At 54.9% G+C, this 21,052-nt stretch overlaps 1 protein-coding gene across 5 annotated transcripts in view; it reads left to right on the forward strand.

Moving 5' to 3' along the window:
- Positions 1-1,372: 1,372 nt before the first annotated feature.
- The window catches only part of KCNQ4 (potassium voltage-gated channel subfamily Q member 4), an 88,081-nt gene continuing 68,401 nt past the window's right edge, over positions 1,373-21,052 (forward strand). For 3 of the 5 annotated variants that reach the window (XM_075121255.1, XM_048825694.2, XM_048825692.2), the window contains exon 1: positions 1,589-2,462. In XM_075121255.1, coding sequence (XP_074977356.1) covers positions 2,167-2,462 — 296 coding nt within the window. In that variant the 5' untranslated portion in view covers positions 1,589-2,166. Of the gene's footprint in view, positions 1,509-1,588; positions 2,463-7,620; positions 7,808-21,052 lie in introns of those variants that run through there. The other 2 variants (XM_075121257.1, XM_075121256.1) reach the window with 2 other exon arrangements.

Genomic DNA, 21,052 nt, shown 5'->3' on the forward strand with positions numbered 1-21,052 from the left:
TATTGGTTCCCATTTCTCTAAACTGATTCCCTGTGCTCCCTGCCTTGCTTTCCCCAGTTGGTTCTCAAAGATGCTGAAGTTCAATAATCACAGATGGCTAATGTCTGGGACCAGTAGCAGATGATGCCTTCCCCAGAGCCTGGTGAAGCATCAGGGAGTCAGTTTCCTTCAGCTGCAGGCTACCTGTGGTCTCTCTCTGGGATTCAGATTAGAACAGGCTGCCCAAAAGGCAAAGTGAAACTTGGCCAAAAGCACCAAGTTATATGTAAGTTAACCCATGGTCCAGTGTGCGTATCTCCTCCGCTGGGCCTCATGCAGAGGATGGCGTCTATTCCAGCTCCCAGCCATAGGTCACAATCCTTTAGCTCGAGTGTAGAGGGTGATGCTTTTAGCTCCGGAGGTCTCCAGGGTCGGCCAAGGTGGGCCGTGTTTATATGTGTTTCTAAGCCCTGCATGGCTCTGACATGGGTGTTCAGCTGGTTTCAGGTCTCGGGGCAAGCTGAGCCCAGATCTTGTGCGCTCTCCCAACTCTTTCCAGCTAGCCTTGATCTCACTGGGAGGGAGCTGCCGGGATCGGACGGAGTTTTGCTTTTGGGGCAAGGTGGTGGAATTTAGTGGGTTTTGACTGAATTTCACAGTTTTTTGAGGGAGTTGTTTGAACCGCAAAGAGAAGCTCAAGACTGTGGCCAAAGCTTAAGGGCTGCAGGCGGTGGCCAAAGAAATGGAACCCAGGAGCTCCCCAGAGCTCTGCTTGGCATGTCATGGGGGGAAGGCAACAACTTAAACAGCCAAAGCTGCAAGCAGCCTGCAGCCTCTTCCCTGGGGCTGGGACCTTCAAGTGGTTAGGTTTTCAACAAGCTTTGCCAACCAGGCCCTCCCCTATTTGGAAACAACATTTTGATCCACTCCAGGTGAAGGCTGCCTGCTGGCATCAGAGAAAAACAGCAGCACAGATGTCAAAAACAGGTTTCAGAGGGGTAGCTGTGTTAGTCTGTATCAGCAAAAACAAGGAGGAGTCCTTGGGGCACTGTAGAGACGAACACATTTATTTAGGCATAAGAATATAAAAAAGAATCCCTCGCAAGGGCCAGACCGGAGCGTCCAGCCCCTTCTCTGACCGTGGCCAGCACTTCAGAGGAAGATGCAAGAGACCTTAAAATGCTGGATTATAGCTCAAGCTCTCCAGGGGGAGGGTCCTTCCTGACCACATGGGGTTTGCTTTGCGCCCTGAAGCATGAGGTTGTCTAACCCTGTTCATTCTTTACCTCCCCGCCGGGGTCTGGCTGGGGGGGCTGCTCAGCCCCAGAAATGCCCGACCTTTTACTGAGTAACAAGCTCACCGCCGTTTGGCTGGCGGGGGAAGGGAAACCACGGCGCTGGGCTGCGAGACGCCGCCGGAGAACGCATCGTAGCTGAGCCCTGAGCGGGACCCCCCGCCCCAGCCAGGTGGGGGAAGCTGGGAAGCGACTGAGAGCCCAGCAGGCGGAGTCCCCACCCCCTCCGGCCCAGTAAGTCGCCGGGCTGCGCGGAGGGAGGGGCTGGGGGAGGAGAGAAAGGGCCCGGGGAGGAGGCGAGGTGACATGTGAGTGTAAGCAAAAGGCAGGTGGGAAATCGAGCGGCATGGAGAGGGGCCGGGGAGAGCTCGGGGCTGGGAGGGCGGCGGAGGCTCGGAGTCCTGCGCGATTCGCTGCGCTTTGACGCTAACCAGCCCCCCGGAGTGCCATGTAAACTGCAACTCCTGGAAACTTCGGCGGCTCTGCCAGGCTTCGGCGCAGGAGCCTCGGGACGCGTCCGCCGCCCCCCGCCGCCGCCGAGGTGGGGGGGGCTCTCCCCGCTGCTCGGGGAGGGACGCTGCGTGTCGCCCTCCACCCCAGCCCGCTCCAGCTCCATCGCCGCCCCTTTCGGATGGGCTGAGGCTGCGGGACGTCCCGGGCTCCTTTCCCGGCCTCCTGCGCGGAGCGCACCGGGCGGACCCGGACTTGCAGGGGCGCGCGGTCCCCTCGCTGCCCGGGGCAGGAGCGCCAGCAAAGGGCCCCCTTCGGGGAGCCAGGGGGCGCGCGGGGAGCTCCCCTCCCTCCGTCCCAGCCCGGGGCCCGGACTCGCCTGAAGATCGGGCCATGCGGGGCCGGCCCGTCCGGGGGCCCCGCTCCGTGCCCTGAGCGCGCCATGGCCGGGCTGCAGCCGCCCGGCGAGGGGGACCTCCCCATGCTCTCGCCGCCCCCGATCCCCGGCGACCCCCGGCGCGGGGAGTTCGTCGCCCTCACCGCGGTGCAGACGGAGAAGAGCGAGCCGCCCGCGGGCAGCCCCCGGCGCCTGGGGCTGCTGGGGACCCCGCTGCCAGCGCCGCCCGGCGGGGCGGCCTCCCGCTCCGCCGCGCACAAGCGCTATCGGCGCCTTCAAAACTGTCTGTACAACGTGCTGGAGAGACCCCGCGGCTGGGCGTTCGTCTACCACGCCTTCATGTGAGTCCGCCTGCCCCCCAGCCTGCCCCCCAGCCTGCCCGCCTTCCTGTGAGTCCGCCTGCCCCCCAGCCTGCCCCCCAGCTACCCGCCTTCCGCCTGCCCCCCAGCTACCCGCCTTCCGCCTGCCCCCCAGCTACCCGCCTTCCTGTGAGTCCGCCTGCCCCCCAGCTACCCGCCTTCAGCCTGCCCCCCAGCTACCCGCCTTCCTGTGAGTCCGCCTGCCCCCCAGCCTGCCCCCCAGCTACCCGCCTTCCTGTGAGTCCGCCTGCCCCCCAGCTACCCGCCTTCCTGTGAGTCCGCCTGCCCCCCAGCCTGCCCCCCAGCTACCCGCCTTCCTGTGAGTCCGCCTGCCCCCCAGCTACCCGCCTTCCTGTGAGTCCGCCTGCCTCCCAGCCTGCCCCCCAGCTACCCGCCTTCCTGTGAGTCCGCCTGCCCCCCAGCCTGCCCCCCAGCTACCCGCCTTCCGCCTGCCCCCCAGCTACCCGCCTTCCGCCTGCCCCCCAGCTACCCGCCTTCCTGTGAGTCCGCCTGCCCCCCAGCTACCCGCCTTCAGCCTGCCCCCCAGCTACCCGCCTTCCTGTGAGTCCGCCTGCCCCCCAGCTACCCGCCTTCCTGTGAGTCCGCCTGCCCCCCAGCTACCCGCCTTCCTGTGAGTCCGCCTGCCCCCCAGCTACCCGCCTTCCTGTGAGTCCGCCTGCCCCCCAGCTACCCGCCTTCCTGTGAGTCCGCCTGCCCCCCAGCTACCCGCCTTCCTGTGAGTCCGCCTGCCCCCCAGCCTGCCCCCCAGCTACCCGCCTTCCTGTGAGTCCGCCTGCCCCCCCCCAGCTACCCGCCTTCCTGTGAGTCCGCCTGCCCCCCCCCAGCTACCCGCCTTCCTGTGAGTCCGCCTGCCCCCCCCAGCTACCCGCCTTCCTGTGAGTCCGCCGGGCCCCCATCCCCGTCCCCCCCAGTCTGCCCTCCCCCCAGCTACCTGCCTTCCTGTGAGTCCGCTGGGCCCCCAGCCTGCCCCCCCCAGCTACCCGCCTTCCTGTGAGTCCGCCGGGCCCCCATCCCCCTGCCCCCCAGCCTGCCCCCCCCAGCTACCCGCCTTCATGTGAGTCCGCCGGGCACCCACCTGGGGGGCGCCCTACCCCTTTCCCTCCAGCCTGATACCCAGCTACCTGCCTTCATGTGGGTCCCACCAGGCCCTCAGCCTGGAGCGGGTTCCCATCCCTGGGCCCCCCCCAACCTGTCCTCAACCCCTGGCTCCTGGGTGCCCTCAGCCTGACACCCATCCACCCACCTTCATGTGGCCCTGTCTGACCCCTAGGTCCCTAACCTCACCACATCCCTGGGGTGGCAGGGTCCAGCATGTGAGAGGGGTCCCAGCCTGACCCTTCAGGATAACACCATCCTCTGAGCCCCCCTAGCCCTTCCCCCATCTACACACCTTCATCCCAGTACTGGGCCAGGTTGGCTCATCTGTAGGGGTCCCATCAACTATTCCCCCATCTCTATCCTGACCCCTAATCTCCCAAGGACCAGCCCACCAATCTAATCCCCAGGAGGTCCCTCATCCTCCTTCCCCAGTGCCATGTGTTTGTGTGGGTACTTTGGCTCCTGCATAACCCCACCATCCACACCTCACAACTATTAGGCTCTTGCCTGAGTTCTGGATAGGGGAGCATCCCTGGTCCCCATCCCAGTCCTCACTGCACCACTCCAGTCTGCATAGACAGTACCTGTCTCTCAATGCTGGTCCCCATGGGGGTCCTTCTCGTCTCCAGTCTCGGGTTTCATCTCCACTCTTTTTCACCAGTCCCCTTTTCTCCTCGCCCACATCCTTTCTCTCAGGGCTGATTCCTACCCGAGCTTCTTTCCAGTCCTTCCTCCGCTCCACCCCTCTTCCACCAATGCTATCCTAACCCTGAAGTCCTTTCTTGATCCAGTATCCACCAGCTTCTAGTCCTGATCCCCTTCCGCTATTTCAGCCCACCTTTCACAATCCATCTCTTCCTTCCAGGTGGCCAGTTCTCTTGTCAATCCCCTTTCTACCTTAAACCCCCTGCAAAGAGCTCTGAACTGCCAGCAGAACCTGCTGGGGGAGTCCCCAGGGGTCCACTTTCCTTTGTCTTGTCTCCATGTGAATGTAAAGAATCCACACCTGCTTGCATACAGCTTCAAAACTCTTCCAAAATTTGCACTAGTTTCCTACGAATTTAGTTCACACCTTTCAAATCCAGGTACATGTTGTTAACAGCCTTGTCTGTGTTCCACTTCATTGACTAGTGTGTTGAGTTTTCGACTAACATCTTATTTTGGGAGGAGGGGGGTTGGGTTACAAACAACTTTTGTGGCTTGCTTTTTTAAAAAAAAAGCACTCCATTGTTTGAACTTTGTGTCAAGTCTCAGACGAGGTGAGAATACCTCCCAGATCATTTCCTCTCAGTTTGTTTCTTTTTCAAGTTTCAGAGTAACAGCCGTGTTAGTCTGTATTCGCAAAAAGAAAAGGAGGACTTGTGGCACCTTAGAGACTAAAAGGTTAGTCTGTAAGGTGCCACAAGTACTCCTTTTCTTTTTTCTTTTTCAAGTTTGAGATAGTATCTTCTGCTTTGCATGACTTCAAATTAAAAAGGTAGGGGTTTTTTTAGTGTTAAATAACAATGTTGATAGTTTATTAGCTCCAAGCCCTGGAATGGACCCAGAACATAAACACAGGCTTGCTTTCTGGGTCTGCCTTCCCTAGATATTAACTGGCCCGAAGGTTTTGCGGCTGTCATGAACTATAGCGTAGCTGTGATAATCCAGGAAAGCAAATGGAACCCCTGAAAAAAAAAACCCTTTCCCAGCATGGGAAATGATGTATGTATTGTGGCCCAAGGGATATTGGTTGCTTAGTTTAGCTTCTTTCTGAAGAAACAAAAGATTTGTGTTAATCCCCCTTCAGACTTTGACCCTAAAGTTTTTGTTTGACTGTTTGGAATTTTCAATTTAAAAATCAAAGAAGCTCAAACATAATAATACTAAAGACCTAGAAGTGGGATGAGTTGCCCTCCATTCTCGCTTGGAGAGAAAACAAGAAACATTTGTCTGACTATTTCTGTTTATTTTTCTTAAAATGCAAATCAAGGGTCTGTCCTAGAAAGAACTCCTGACTTTCAGAAAGGCAGGAGCGGTGATGCCTTGGTTCTACAGGGCTGGGCCCTAGAAAAACAATCCTCACTTAACAGATCTCTGGTGGGTGAGCTGCCTGGTATGTACATGAGTCTGTTAATTTCGTTAACAAACTCCCATTCTCAGGGATGGCAAAGGGAAGCCAGCGTCATTTATCAAACGGTGACTTAGAAGGGAACGGACTTGTGTGTGCGTGCTCTGGGGAGACACGGAATGAAGAGTGATTGCGTTAGAGGACACCAGCTCAGCACGGGCTGTGACATGATTGGTTTTGTATAGAATGCAAGGCATTCATGATCGGTGCCTTACTAGTGCAGTGCAGACATTTCTTGGGTTCAGCAGAAATGGTAATTATTGAGAAACGAAAGGGGGACCAGGAGGCCTCCAAACCTTGTCGCTCCAGTGTCAGCTGGTGTTAATTTGGGGGAATGGGGCTTTGCCACAGAAAATTAGCGAGTTGTCTTTCTGCCTAATTAGATAGCTTGTGATTTTTTTGTGCTTAAAACAGTTGCAATGGTGCTCTGGGTAAATAGGAGGTCCATAAATCAAAGAGCAGGTGTTCTGTGTCCCAGAGGCACGTTTTTTCCTCTTTTAAGTGGGTTATTTCAGCCAGCGCGCTCTTACCGTATTTCTCTTTAGTTATACAAAGGCAAAGGAAGAAACAGCAGTAGGAAAACTCCCTGCCCTGATCCTAGGGTGCTAGCTCCCTTGGCAGAAGTGTTGGGAACCTCTTTGCATAGGTAGAATGAATTAGGAACCCCAATGTCTGCCCCATGAAAGGGTCTCTCCCTGGGTGGAACGCCACTGGAATTATGCATATTGGAATCGGGCTAGATCTGTAAGGGAGACTCAAACACTAGGCACTGCAATGCCAACTCTGCGTGCCTTGCTGCCTGGCGGGAGTCACCCAGTCTCCCTGTTCCATACAAGGGGCGTGTTAAGTTCCTAAAAAAGGACCCACAAAAGTCAGTGGCTGAGTGACCTGCCTAAGCTAGCCAAGAGGAAATGCCAAGGAGCCAAGGGAAGAAGCCAAAGGGAGTTAGGCATCAAAGTCTGGGCTGGAGGGAGGATGCCTCCATCTGCTTGGGATTCACAGCCATGCGTACCCTTCTGAAGTTGGGAACCTACACCCTTTCTCCTCAGGGATGCACGAAGGAGGAGTCCCCCTTGCCACATGTAGCTCAGCAGTTCGAACACTCGCCCAGGAAGTCGAGAGACCCAGAATCAAATCCCCCTCCCACCCCCACAGCCTTGCATGGAACAGGGACTTGGCTATCCTGCCTTCCAAGCGAGTGCTCCAACCACTGGGGGTAAGGAGCTCTGGGGCAGGTCTCTCTCAACCTCTCCTTGGAGCTGTGCCACACGGCACAAATATTCTAGGTTTCTTGGGCCAGAGAGAGAGAGATCGACTCTATATCCCGGTGACTGGATGTTCATTGCCTCATCTCCTCTTGCAGCAGCCTTGCTCTGTGCAAGGTTCGATCTGGTGGGTGGCCACTGAAAACGCCTCCCGGGTCAGGCCCCACAGGTGAAATATGTAGGGCAATGCCCAGTGTGAGGATGCTGCTGGACTCAGAGTGAGCTGGGTGTCAGGATTTATGTGGCATTGCACATGCCTGATGGCAGAAATGTAGTCACCCTGGGGAATTTATTGGGGGCGGGGGGGAGTTTGATGTCTAAGGAGTGTAGGTGCCCGTGGGGTTAGGCAGCAGCTGGGTGGGGACTTTAAGGCTCCACATTTTGGGCTTGGGTCCTGAAGAGGCATTGAGGTTCCTAATTCGCTTTGTGAATCTAGCCCTTGCTCTGCAAAGCAAGAGAGCTGAAAAACGCGGCTGAGAGGGGAACATGTGCGCAGAAAGGGAAGTGTGGTTAAGCGGTGGGAGCCTGTGTCTGGGTGGAAGCGCTGCTAGATTCTCTTCTAGGTGTTACCGCTACTCGTGGCTTTGTGCAACTTGCAGGGGAGCTGCGTCTCTGTGACACTGGTTTTCCCAGAAGCCCAACCCGGGCATTACCACCCGTGCCTGGAAGAGAGGGCAGCAGCCTACCTCATTCGTCTCTGTAAAGGGTGTTGAACTCCTTGGCTGAGTGGAGCACTACGGGGGGCCTGTTAGGACACCCGCTGGAAATCTGAGCGAGTGACCTGCGAGCGTGTGAAGTGCAGAGTGCCTCGGACAGAGGATAAAGAGCAGCAGGTTTGCACATGTAAATAAATATCTATTTAGACCCTTTCTGACAGCAGGTCCCTTCCTGTTTCGTTTTTTGCGATGCAAGGCGTATGTGGATTTCTTCCCCCCCCCCCTTCCATATTCTGATTTAAAGCTCAAAGAGTCTGAATGTCTTTGAAGGAGCCGTAGATTCTCCATGCTGCCGTGCGAATGAGCTTCCAAAGCACCCAAAGGTTTGCTGAGGCAGCTTGGGCTAGTGGGTAGAGCAGTGGGGCTGGGGAGACCAGGATTCTAGCCCCAGCTCCAAGACTGACCTCTTGTAAGACCTAGGGTGAACCTGTGCCCTTCTCTCTCCCCCCCCCCCCCCCTTTGTCTAGTCTATTTAGATTGTGAGCACTTCGGGGCAGGGCCTGTCTCTTGTGCTGTGCGTGTGAGCGTGAGAAGGGCTGGAGGATAATGACTGCCTAGATCTACTCTTAGCAGGGCGGTGTTGTGGCATTACTCTGCCCTTAGGACAGATTTGAATGGGGAGCGGGTAGCCTGCTCCTCTGCTCTCCTCCGACAGCAGCAGGGTCCAATGCAGCGACGCTGCGCGTTCCCCAGCCGGATGTCCTTGGGGCCGTGTCCAGGTCTATCGGTGGGTTCAGCCACAAGTGGGACAAGCGAAAGTGCTGGGATTGTGTCTCCTAGTCGCTGTTCAAAGCCTGCTCAGGCCTCATGGGAAAACCCTGCTGAGCGCTCTCTGCAGAGATCGCTCTGCTCACAGACCAGTGCCAACGTCCCGAGCTGCGGTTGGCTTTCTTTTATTTCATTTTTTCCTCCTTCCGCGTCCCTCTTAACTTGCTCCAGGTGTTTTCATGGGGATGGGGTGGGGAGAGTGGAGGGAAAGCTCCCAAAGACTCTCTCTATTTTATGCCTGGCTAATTTTGGGTAGGGGGGACCTGTAGTTTGGCTTGCAGTGCCATTAACCCACAGCTCGGTGTCTCATGAGACGCAGCCAGGGCCTAATCAAGGAGGAGAGTTGAAGCTGCAAGAAGCTTCTCCCAGACCAACCAGGGGTTTGACCCTACGTGTCGGCTGGATCTTCAGAAGCAGGAATATTTCTAGACAGGGTTTACTCAGTGCTTGAGCAGCGATTTGAACTCCCCTGGGGAATCTTTTGCTAACTTGGCGTGTGGGTAGCAATTAGACTCTGGTTCCAAATTGCCTGCAATCTCCCCGGGAGAAAGTGTCGTGATCGAACATGCTGAGAGAAAGTGCCCCTGGATTTGAATCTGAGAAGAGGGAAAGGAAGTGGCTTGCTCATGTCAGTATATCTCCGGGAAACTAGGAACTACATCAGACTGGGAATCAGGACACCTGCCTTCTGATCCTGGCTCTACCCATGACCCTGGGCAAAGTCAGTTCCCTCCCACCTCCTCTGGCCTCAGTTTCCCCATCTTACAGATGGAAAGCATGGTATTTCCCTATGTGTTTTTTTAAAGTGCGTGGAGATCTCCGGCTGGAAGAGTGCTGTGGAAGTGCTGAGTATTGCATATCCACTGACGTGCCTGTGCTAAGCCCGGGTCCCACTGCGCCATGCAGCTGGCTGCTCTGTCTGCAGGCCCAGGGCGTGTTCTTCCCTCTGTACCATGCGCTCGATTTCTGTGGGCCCAGGAAGGAGTTCAGCAGGCAGCCACCGGTGCACCTGCGCTCTCGCTGCTCCGGCCCATTTCACGAGATGGTCTTAGCCAGGCAGGAGGTGCACTCCAGGCACCATAAGTCAGAGCTGGCAGGTACCGCCATGGGGGCCAAGGTGGTGGGGCTGGGTGTGGGGAATGGAAGACTGGAGTGGAGGGGGTGAGCAGCTGGAGCCACATGATTGGGAGAGGACAGGAGGTGTTTGGCGTCAGAGAGTGGGAGACCCCCCACACACACACACCTAAAAATAGCTAAGATCAGCACCAACCAGTAAGTGTGAGGCTGCGTGTCCAGGCTGCTGTATACCTGCTTATGCACATGTATGTGCCAAGCCTGTCCGGGCTGCGTGTGCATCCCCCGCCTTTTGGCGTGTGAGTGTGTTTAGCTCTTGCTGCAAGAGCCCGAGCCACGCCGGTACAGTGCCAGGCCGTCAGAAGCAGCCAGGATGTCACGACCGTGCTCTCCCATCTTGGTTTTGGGGAGCTATAATTCAGTGGTAACAGAATGTACGAACTGGGAACTGAATGTGCGAGTCACAGCCTGTTAAGGGCGGGGGGGGGGAGTGGGTCTGATTTAAGCTAGCCTAGTGAGGTAGCAGGATGGATTTGTCACTTGATAACAGGGCATCTGCATTCCCCGGGGGGGAGATCAGACAGGAGCCGGTCTGCCATCTGTAACTCTTCTCGGGACCCTCAAAGTCGTTCGCTGGGGTGGTTTTTTTTCTTTGTTTGTTGTTGTTGGGGGGGAGGGGGTTGTGTGCGCAAATGTTGTGCTGGAAACAAAGATCCTCCTGCGAGGAATTAAGGGTGACAGCTGGCGTGGAAGGGCTGGTAGTCGTATATTACACAGATTTTTCTGTGCTCTGAAAGAAGAAAGGGAAGGAGAATCTTGCGTTCAAAGAGTAATGAGTGGTGCGCGCACACACAACACACACACACACACACACACGCCATCCAGCCCCCCCCCCCCCCATAACTCCAGTGGAACAAGACTATCCACTAGAGCCCCTAGTACAGTGCTGCCAAGCAAGGGGCTGTACTGGGGTGCTACCCACCTACCCTTCCTGGTTCCCATTAGATCCCTGACATCTAAACATGCCCTTCCTCATCGTGGAAACTGGAGAACGAGCTCCCTGCTAGCGGGATCCTCCTCCTGCCACATCCCACGTGGTGTTCTGGAAGCCTTCAAACGAGACTCTGATCTGCTGGAAGAGGGACTGCATTCCCTCTCTGTCTTCGCTCATCTGCGCCACTTCCAGGCCTATGCAATAGCTTCTGTTTCCCAGCCAGGCCTTGCTGGGAAGGATTAGCGCCAGGGGACTCCTGTCGAATGAGCTTGTGAGGCGGGGGCAGGGTGCAGTGATCCACAATGAAACTCTCCAGGACACCAAGTTCAGGGTTTGCCCTGGCCCCATGCGTACGTGATGCAAGGTCCCCGTCACACCTGCTCCAGCAACGGGCCTGGTCTGTGGCTGCGTCAGTTGCATCTAGGACCCTTGTTTGTGACCTTTACCATGAGATGTGTTATTGCGTCACAAACTTGGCATAGAGACCTTGATGGGGATTCAGGGAAAGGATTACACACCCTGCCTTGGAAACTAGTTCTTGCTACTGCGAGGTTGTTTTGTGGTTGGCCGTCTTGTCTTCTAGATTGCAAGGTCTTCAGGGCAGGGACCGACTACCCAAGGTGTGTACAGCTCCTAGCCCCGACCCAGACTGCGACCGTAGGGCGCTACCCATGTACAAAGCACTAATAATTAGCAAACATGACAAGATACCGCTTTTCTTCTCAAAGGGGGTTGGGGAAGGCAGTGGGACTGATGTCGAAGGCAGGGGATGCTCCCCTAGCATGGGGCAGATTGTCTCCAAAGCCCTGAATTATTATGAATCCTGTTGATGAAGGTAGTAGCTCCAGGCCAGCCAGGAGCAGTGCCCCCCTGTGGTAGGCGCTGCACGAACACAGAGCAGTAGGCAGTCCCTGCCCTGAATAGCTTGCAGTCTGAATCTGTACAATCACGTCCCTCTCATATATTGTTCGAGCTGGCCAGAAAGCTGTGTGCAGGGTGGGGTGAGCTCAGTATGTGTGTCTCTGCCCCTTTCTTCACCCCCCCAACATAAACTCCGGTCTCTCTTTTGGTGGACATCTTTCTATAAATACCATCGCTGCTTGGCGATCGATACAGGAAGTTGACTCGGCTTCACCCCAATGCTGCAGCTCTCCACGCTTTGGAGAGCTCTGTTGGGACTGCGTTTCTGTGTGCTCCCATAGATCTGTCTAATCGACGTGGCCCTCAAAGGGAAAACCTTAGAATGGCACTTAGAGAAAGCCTAAAAGTTGTTCCGTGTCCCCCAGATACTTAAAATCCTGCAGACTGAGAGCAGTGGGCTAAATAGGATCTCCACTCTCTGCTTAGGGGCTACGCACGGGGGTCTGGAGGTGCCCTGGACAGGTGCACAGGTGCTGGGCAGTCTGGTTGCTCTCCCCATCTGCCTCAGCATTGGGACATGGTGCACAGCTGTATCTAGGATCACAACAGCTTGATCAGGTTTGCTGATGGGCTGGAATCTTACACATCAGAGCCTTTATTCTGGGGTAGATTTGGATGTGTTTTGTGTGTTCAGGGTGTTGAAGCCAGTAACTTTTAAAGAATGGGATCAATTTAAGCTCTGCCTACCCTGGTAGGGACCCTATAAACTCTCCAGGAAGTTATGGTAGCGAGCACCTAATGTAGATGTGCGTTTTGCTTCCAGTATTTCCTTGTCTGTGCAGGCGGCTCCTGTCTGTCCTGCCTTTCATAATGTCATCATCAAGATGGGGGAGTTACTTGTCATGTCGCACTCTGGGAACGTTTCACGTCGAAAGGGCAGCGCGGAGGCAAAGAAAGTGACTCGCTCAGGCTCAGTGGGAGAGCTGAGGACAGATGCTTGACTTGTGACATCGACCTGGGCGCTGTCATCTTGGAGGACTGTGGAAATAGGGTATTAAATGGAACTATACGCTGTGGAATGAAATGCTCCCCCTCTCTTAAAACCGGTTTAAGATCCCAAATCCAGGTCTCAAATATGAGTCTCTTTTCATTGGTAAACTGAGGATCTGGGCCTTAGTCTCTGTAAATTGGGACAAAATTCCTTCTCTTGTCCTCTTAGTTCAGAGTCCCTCTGGAGCAAGAACTGATTCTTGTTAGATGTATGTACAGTGCCTAACACAGTGGGGCCCCAGGCTTTGCGGAGGCTGTTTATATGGACTGAGGTCGCACCTTAGGGCCCCACGGTGCTCGGCGCTGTACAACCACAGAACAAAAAGAGTCCCAAAGAGCTTACAATCTGAACGCTCCATTGCAGCCCTTGGTTGCTACCACAATAGAAATAAGAACCGGACTCTAAACATTTTCCCACAACATCTCTCAGCAGCTGCCACTGCGCTTCCTGGGCCAGAAGTGTCAAAATTACCTGCAAGTGCCTGGCATTCCCTGGCCATGAGCAGCCAAAGGCAGGGATCTGGTGAGACTTCTGTTTTCCTGCAAGCTTTCCAGTCCTGTTTTTTTTTGCAAACTCCAGTACTTTCACACACACGCTCGCTCTCGCTCTCTCCCCCTCCCGCCCTCGGGTGCTCACCAGACCTGAACCTCAGACCCCCTTTTGCAGTTGACTAGTCACTTTCCATATTGCTGCTCTGAAAGAACCGGGTTCCTACCAGCTTATGTTAATGGTTATGAAACTTCCGGGCACTGAAAACTTGGCTCAGCAGAATTTGCTTTCCTAGAGGAGCATTTCATTAGAAGAGCAATTTGACCAGGAGCAAATTACAGAAGATTGAAACAATAACAAAACCAAACCCCTTACAAATTACTGCCCCCACTCCCATGCTCAGCTGCAGTCTGCAGACCTGTTCACTTTGCTTCCCTTGTTAGTGTTGATTTGATGCATTTTACCTCCAGCACTTCTTGTTAAAATCTCACCTGTGTGTCTGGAGTTCAGGACGCGATCAGAGGGAGAAGGCAAATGGGAACCTAGTAGGAATTGTTTGTGCATCTCTTATGCTGCTTAATGAAAGCCTGGCGCCCCAGAGAGCTGTTGCATTTGTGGGACCCCATCCTGTCTCCTTACATGTGTACCTAGGAAGGGTTTTGAAAGTAATTCAGCTTCAACAAAGAAGATCAAGAAAATGCAATAGAGCATTTCTCTCTCTCCCGTAGCTGGAGACGCTGGGCAAGTCCAGTCTGGTGGTATCCTCCAAGCCACAAGTTCAGAGTTCTAATCCCAATTCTGACACTGCCTTCCTGTGTGGCTTTGGGAATCTCACATAGCAGCTCTGTGCCTCAGTTTCCCCATCTATATTATGGGGGTAATATTGACCTGAAGGGAAATTAGCTGGATTCACCCTTGCTGGTGCAGGGCAGTTTTCACACATGCTCCCAGCCCAGTAGGGGATTCATCCCTGGATCTGGGGGAGGGCAGGGGTGGCTTCCCCAGGAACTTGACTCTGCAGCCAGGAACTCCACAAGATGAAGCCACCTGAGAGATGCTCTGAATCAGAGGCTTTGGCCACATATCTCCTCACTGATCAGCCCCATCCACTGTGCGGCTACTAAGGTTGCAAGCACCTTGTCCTACTACCACCCCAATCCCCAGGTGGATTTTCCATCCCTGGGGGGCCCCACTTCTGGGTCCCCCAGGGCAGAAGCTGCCAGGACCGGGGGATAAATCAAGGCCTGTATCTACACAGTGCTTTGAACAGGAAGCCAGCTAGCAATGAGCAAACAGTTCTTCTGAAGTTTGCTGATTTGAACTTTTACTTCTGCAATTCCTTGCACTGAAACGAAGAACCATTTCCCCTGTAAACTGCAATTTCAGCCTGGCTGGGCATTGCCCAGCACCAGCCTTAAATACCCGCCCATGTCGGTGGGAGAGCTGTCTGTGCACAGACCACGCAACTGGGCCAAGAAGCTGCTGATTCGCTTGGGGCTTGGTCTAGCCGGGACGCTACTGCCCGGCAAGCCAGGGTGTGAATCTACAGGGCTAGCAGGCTGCACAGTGACAACCTTGTGTCTCTTGCAGGTACAGAATGTCCCTTTTTGGACCCTGGAACTGCCTGGGCAACCTAGGTGAACGCGGGGGGATGAAACTGAGGCAGGCAGCGATGTTAAGTGTTTCTGATCCCTCCTGCCAAACGCTGCAACACACTGGCCGGGACCCAGGCTGCTGACCGCTGATATTTTCTGGTGGTTCTTTTTATTATTATTCCCTTGCATCCTATTACTGTAGAGACTTGCACAGAGCAGCAGCCGATTTCCTCTGCCCCAGCGGCTCGCTTTCCCATACAAGCCAGGCAGCAGGGACTAAATTTGACCCTTAGCTGGGTGGGATGTGGATGGGGACCTGTGCCTGTTGCCCCTGGGCTGGTTGTGGTTCACATGGCCTGGTTTGGGAGGTGTATGGGTGTAAGCACCCTTTTCTCCGAAGGAGAGTCTGGAAGGATGTAGGGGAAAGAGAGCCTTGACGCAAGCATTTGCAAAATCAAACCAGCAACCGGTCAAAGAAAATCAGACACAAATGGGGCAGGATGAGCCACCAGCTTTTGTGTTGCAGTGTTTTGTCAGGCTGCTTTCTTAGGTTGTGATCTACTTGATTTCCCCCCTCTCTCCCCTATGAACGAGCCCAAAGGGAAAGTCCCATAGAAATCTCAGAACTTCACCGGCTTCTGAGTTGGAGTCGTGAATCTTTCAGCAGCACAAACTGAGCTCGACTTCACCCCTGAGACTTAGTTTGTCTCAATCGACTAGAGGTGGGACAAAATCAGACCTGACCTCTCAGTGCAAACTTTGGCTGTGGCTTCAGAATCAGATCCTGTGAGTGACCTGAATATCCCTGAGGTCTGGGCCAAAGTGAGTTCTGAGCTGGGTCCCAACTCTGTAGCTGAGGCTGGTGTCCACTGATGAGCTTCCTCGCACGCTGGGTTTGAGTCTAGAGTTTGAAGCAAACCCCCAAAAGCAGGCCAGTTCCACAGTCTCCCGGAGTTGCCTGGCTCTGCTGGTGACACAAACGGCCATGGATAGACTAATCCATGCAGGGAGATCTTGTCCTGAGAGCTAGAATTGGACACTCAGGGGCTCTGTGCATCCTTGGAGGGGAGTGAGTCCGCGGCCTTGGCTCCCTGAACTGAGGTGACCCTTCCATCAGCCCCAGACAGAGAACCCCCAAACCTGGGAGGAAAGAGAACCAAGCTGAGGAGGAGCCTGGTTTAGGGCTGGAATTTGCCAGTGGTGGGTTCTGTTCCCGGTTCTGCCACTGATGTGCTGGATGGGAGTCAAGTCAATTCCCTTCTCTGTGCGACAGGCTGGGGTGGGAAATCCCAGCTGTAACAAAGGAAAGGCTCTGATGGCAGGAGGAGAGGGCGTGATGGGAGCAGACACACCTCAAGCGTCCGTGTGTGCCATGGCATCCCTGCAAACATGCTGAAGAACCTGATGGCTGGAAGCTGCCGGCACGGTTAGCAGAAAGGCCTTTATCCGGAGGCACCTTGGGTGAGATGCCAGCTGGTTAGTACGCAGGTCGTAGGCGCGCAGCATGAGCGATAGGCCTGGCGAGGCTGCTGCTGAAACGGGCAAAACGTGGCAAACAGCCAGTCAAGCCCCTTCGGAAACAGAGCGTTAGCAACGTGACCAAGCCAGAGTGCCCGTCGTAACGTATGACAGCCCTGTGTCCCTCGCCCGAGGTATCTCAGAGGAGGGACAGCCGTGGGGTTAACGCACTGGCCTGGGGCTCAGGAGAGCGGGGTGCAATATGCGGCTCTGCTATGGGCTCTCTGTGGGAATCAATCTCTCTGTGTCGCCATCTGGGAAATGGGGATAAAAGTACTTGACTGTTTAGATTGCAAGCTCTTGGCGGCAGGGCCCGTCTGCATTGCTTAGCACAGTGCGGCCCCTCGCACAGCTGGATCAGTAAGGGTTTGTCTACGCTTCACACGGAGCCCAGGTCTACGGGACCTGGACTTGGTGGTTCCAAGCCTGTGCTTGAGCGTCCACACTGCATCGTGAATCTGGGTTTCCAGTTGCTGGACTCTGGTCTTGCAGCCGTGCTAATGTGTCCACGCTACACAGACCTTCTCACTCGGGTCTGAGGCTTGACCTGGCTCCACTCTGCAAAATGACAGGGTTTGGACCCTAGTCAGAGCGGGATCCAGGCTCCAATCCTGCCTCCCTCCTTCCCCAGCAGGATCCTAAGACCCGGCTCCTGAGTGCTGGCTGACCCGAGTCAGACTGATCTGTGTGTGGTTTGAAGAGGGTTTGGCTCAGCCCTGAGTCCGAGCCTGGGCTTAGCGTGCAATGGGGACGTACCCGCAGATGCTACCGTAACGCTAATGAGAAGTCGGGCACTGCTGCTTTTTAATGATGCCGCAGTACTTCGCTTACAAGACAGGGAGCAATTGCACGGCAGCGTGGTCCACCCCCCCGCCCCCCGGTGCGCCGTCTGTATGTTCGTCCCCCTATGGCTCCGCTGAATTGGTGCGGGACGTTGGCAAACAGATGGACTCCCCCTTCGCTCGCTGCCGCCGCTCCATGCTGAAGAAGCTCTCTTAAGCGAGAGAGCAGGGGATTAAACATGCATAAGCTCCGGCGTACCATCGCCCACCACTGAAGGCACGGTCACAGCAGCTCCACTGAACCAGGCCCAAGTCCCAGAGTAGTGACCTAACTGTCAGGCCATCTTCCTCTTCATTAAGGCTCACTACCCCCGGTAAGCATCCTCCCTAAGACGCTGAGGAGCGGAGAGATTAAGGCCCCCTGGTTTGGGGTTACTCAGTGATTGGGCGCCCTACCCCCACCCTAGGGCCTGATTTCTGCGGGTCATCAGGGGTTGCTCAGCGCCTGTGAAAGTGAGACCCTAGAGTTGCAGACCTAAGACCCCCCCCGCCACCCCCAAACTCTTGCAGATCCTGGTCCAACAATTTGGGTAGCTCAGATGAGAAGTCCATGGCCTCCCGCGGACTGGAGCCCAGGCCTCCTGACTCTGCAAGAGCAGACCTTGAGGTTTTAAAAATCACATCTCATCCCACAGGAAGTGCATGCTCTCTGTCCCGGGGGCCTTGCTCTATAATGAATGGGCCGAGGGGAGTGAGAGCACCAGGAGTAAATGCGTACCATGAAATATTTACAGGGTGTCCTTCCTCCGATTGACTTTCAGCAGTCCCTCTCCGCGCATTACCGTCAGGGCGCATGGAATGATGGATGGACTCTGCAGGTTAGTGCTCTGCCACTGAAGGGTATGAACCAGGAGAAGGATGGGGCGTGGACTGCTCTGTAAAGAGAGGGGATGTTGTTCCTGCTCACCAACTCCTGGGATTTAGGACTGCTGAGCTCTGCCACTGATTCACTCTAAAACCTTGATCAAGTCCCTTAATCTTCCTGTATTGTGGCATCCTCATCTGTAAAATGGGGCTGAGGATACTGAGCGGATCAGGAGGCAGCTGGGAGACTTGCCTGATGTTTGTAAAGTACTCTGGTATCCTCGGGGGCGGAGGGGGAGCCGCTGTACAGTCACGCTCTCCAGCACTGGGAGGCCGAGGGAGTTGTAGAGGTGGCTCTTTGGAGAGACAGTGAGTAAGCCAACTGGCTGCCAGTTTGGCATTTCATAGGCCAAAGGTATGTTACTGGTTATTTATGGCAGTCCGTAACCCTGGCTCATTCTGCGGCTTCTTCCCACCTCTCCCTAGCTCCTGCAGTTTTGTGAGAGCCTGGGAAGTTGTAGCTTGAGGCTGGCACCTGTGTCTCTTGCATCATCTGACAGAGACCATGTGGGACTGTTTCCATCCTCTGGAGCTCAAGTGTGTCTCTCTGTAATGTGCCACCTGGCATCCACCGGCCCAGGAGTGTGGGCATTGGGTCCTCTCCAGAGCCGCTCATTCCCGCAAGAGAAGGAGGGATGCAGGTCTTTTAAAAAGCACTCTCAAATGGCCTGATCCCACACTACTTGCCCAGACACGATTCCCATTGACTTAACTGGCTCCGTCATGGGCTGGGCCGTTCTCCCATGGCAAGGATTGGCCCAAAGTGTTTTTAAAATAAGGAGTACTCAGCCAAGCGTGGTTTCCATGTGGGTCCATGATAGAGCACTGGGTGTTTGGAGAATGTAAAGAAACTCTTGCCTGATAGCAGACGCGTCCCAGAGAATCCAAGCAGCCGGAGACGGTGTTTTGAAGAGGTTTTTAAGATTAGGTTGGACAAGCCCCTGCCTTAGTGTGGGAGGGGCTGGATGAGATGACCTCTCGCGGTCCCTTCCCGCCCTGCACTTCTGTGATTCCGTGTGGGTCAGAGCCCACATATAGGGCAGCTCAGCTCCCAGGAGGTGGATTTGTCTTGCTGTCCCCGTCCCTGTGCCATCCCCCACATCCCATGCGGTGGGGCAGGGCGGATAGGAGATGTGGCTGTTTCACTTCAAAGGGGCTTGTGCTGACCCTTGTCTTTGTGTGTTTCACTCAAGTTCTTAAAAAAATAGATTTTGTTTGTTTCATTTGGAATCTGAACGAACCAAAGGTCAAAGCTTAGCCCACAGCCTCCTTATATTTTTAAATCCAGTTTCCACCCAAACCCACACATCAGGGCACCTGTCTCTCTCCAAACCCGGCCGTGGCTTGCACACCCCTCACTAAACTGGCACCAGGTTTCAGCTTGATTATAATCACCCCGCCAAACTTGGGTGACTCTCCTGGCTCCCTCTCTGGCATTTCAGTTCTCTGGTGGTGGTCCTTACGAGAACAGATTGACAGCTTCCCAATCCAAGCCTCCCTGAGCCAGGCTGCCGCCATGTGACACTCTGTCCTGGCAGGTCAGTGGCCTTGAGAAAGGGATGGGGGTGATGGGAACCTACCTCGAGGTGGGGAGTGGTGGGGATGCCGGTGGAAGGGAGAGAGCTTTCCAGTCCCAGGGGGCTGGTGGGAGAGACGTATGCAGAGTGGGGAGGGGATTTGGGATTGGATCGTTGTCATCGGGAGTGTATCTGAAAGCCTCTTGTGCCCAATACCTGTCTTTCTCGCTCACAGTAACTCTGCCAGGAAAGGCTTCCGTTACAGCTGGCTGGTGTCCCATCCATCCCCTGCTTATCAAATGGCTGGGATGCTTCAGGTGTAATATTCCCTCTCTCAGCCCTCCGGCTTCACAGGAGCCATTTACCTTTGCTTTGCTTCCTAGCCATTGGCCCCATATCTCAGCTCTTCTCTCCAAGGGTCTGTGGCCAGGAGCAGCAGCCTCTCTGCCTGGATAGAAATATCATACGAGTACCTTGGTTTTGCGTTTCTCTGGAGCCTTGTGCCCAAGCAGCTCCAATCTGCCCTTTGAGATACTCTGGGATCGGTTACAGTTTCTCAGAATATGTCTGCACAGTGAGAAACCCTCTGCGGCTCTGAGTCTGAGCCCAGGCCAGCTGACTCGGCCTCGTGCTACAGGGCTAAAAACAGCCTTGGAGATGTTCCGGGTTGGGCTGGAGCCTGGGGTCTGAGCCCCGCCCCACTGCTCCGGGTTTCAGAGCTCGATCGGAACACCTACACGGCTGTTTTTAGCCCTGGAGCATCAGCCTGAGTCAGTTGACCTGGGCTCTGAGCCTTGCTGCCACGGGTGGTTTTTGCTGTGAAAACGTACCTTCAGTAACCTTCTCCAATTGACTTCCTTTTCTGTGCCTCACGCACCCCCTCTGTGAAATAGAGAGAAGTGTACTGACCCACATTAGAGAGATGGAGCGGCAGCTACCTCTGGGGTGGAAGTTGACAGCAGTTTAACAGCCACTACCCAACAATTCTGGCCTGGAAGTGAAGAGGAACAACTTATCCATTTGACAGTCCAGGAGGATTTTAGGAAGAGGCAGAATATAATTATCTGCTTGGAGTTTGGCCTGAATTAACTCCCCCGCACTTAAGATCTTGGAGTGAAAAATATTATGGGGCAGGAACCAATAACAACAAAAGGCCAATGCTGCAGTTTCCCAGGCCAGACTCATAGCCACCAATGCGTAAAATTAAGTGACTAAGCCACAAAGGGAAACTGTGGATTGATTTCCCTGCCCCCCTTCTGCCGCCAGATTCCACTCTCCACACCCAGCCTTTGCTAAGCTCCGGTGCAGCGAGTTACCTCTCGCCTGAAACCCCCCCGGGCTCAGCTCCCGGGCCCCTGTGCACAACAGGTGCGGCAACAGGCATTGCTCTTGCAGGACAAAGAAAACGTTGCCATTTACAACCGGGGAGGGGGTGGCGGGGGGGGGGAATCTCCCATTTGATTCCTCTGTCCCGTTCCCAGCAGAGGCATGACACTTAGGCACACTTAAGAGTTATATTTTAGTACTAAGCCGAGATTCCCCTGGGACGGAGTGCAAGGAAAATGGCTGAGTCAGCACAAGGAATCTGCTTTCTCTCGCTTCCTGTTCTTCTGTAATTGGGTCCATCTGTGTTGAAGCCTGGATTGTTCAGAGGGCGACTGGATCCTGAGGGTAGCCTTTTGCCTCCAGGTCACCAGTTCAAATCCAGCCCAGGCTGGCAGTGAGACCAGGCTGCATCGAATGGGAACTCACTGGCTCTCAGACCCGCCGGATCGTAGTCTTCCATGCC

This window comes from Caretta caretta, chromosome 19 (assembly GCF_965140235.1).
Source record: "Caretta caretta isolate rCarCar2 chromosome 19, rCarCar1.hap1, whole genome shotgun sequence".
Taxonomy (NCBI): Eukaryota; Metazoa; Chordata; order Testudines; family Cheloniidae; genus Caretta; species Caretta caretta.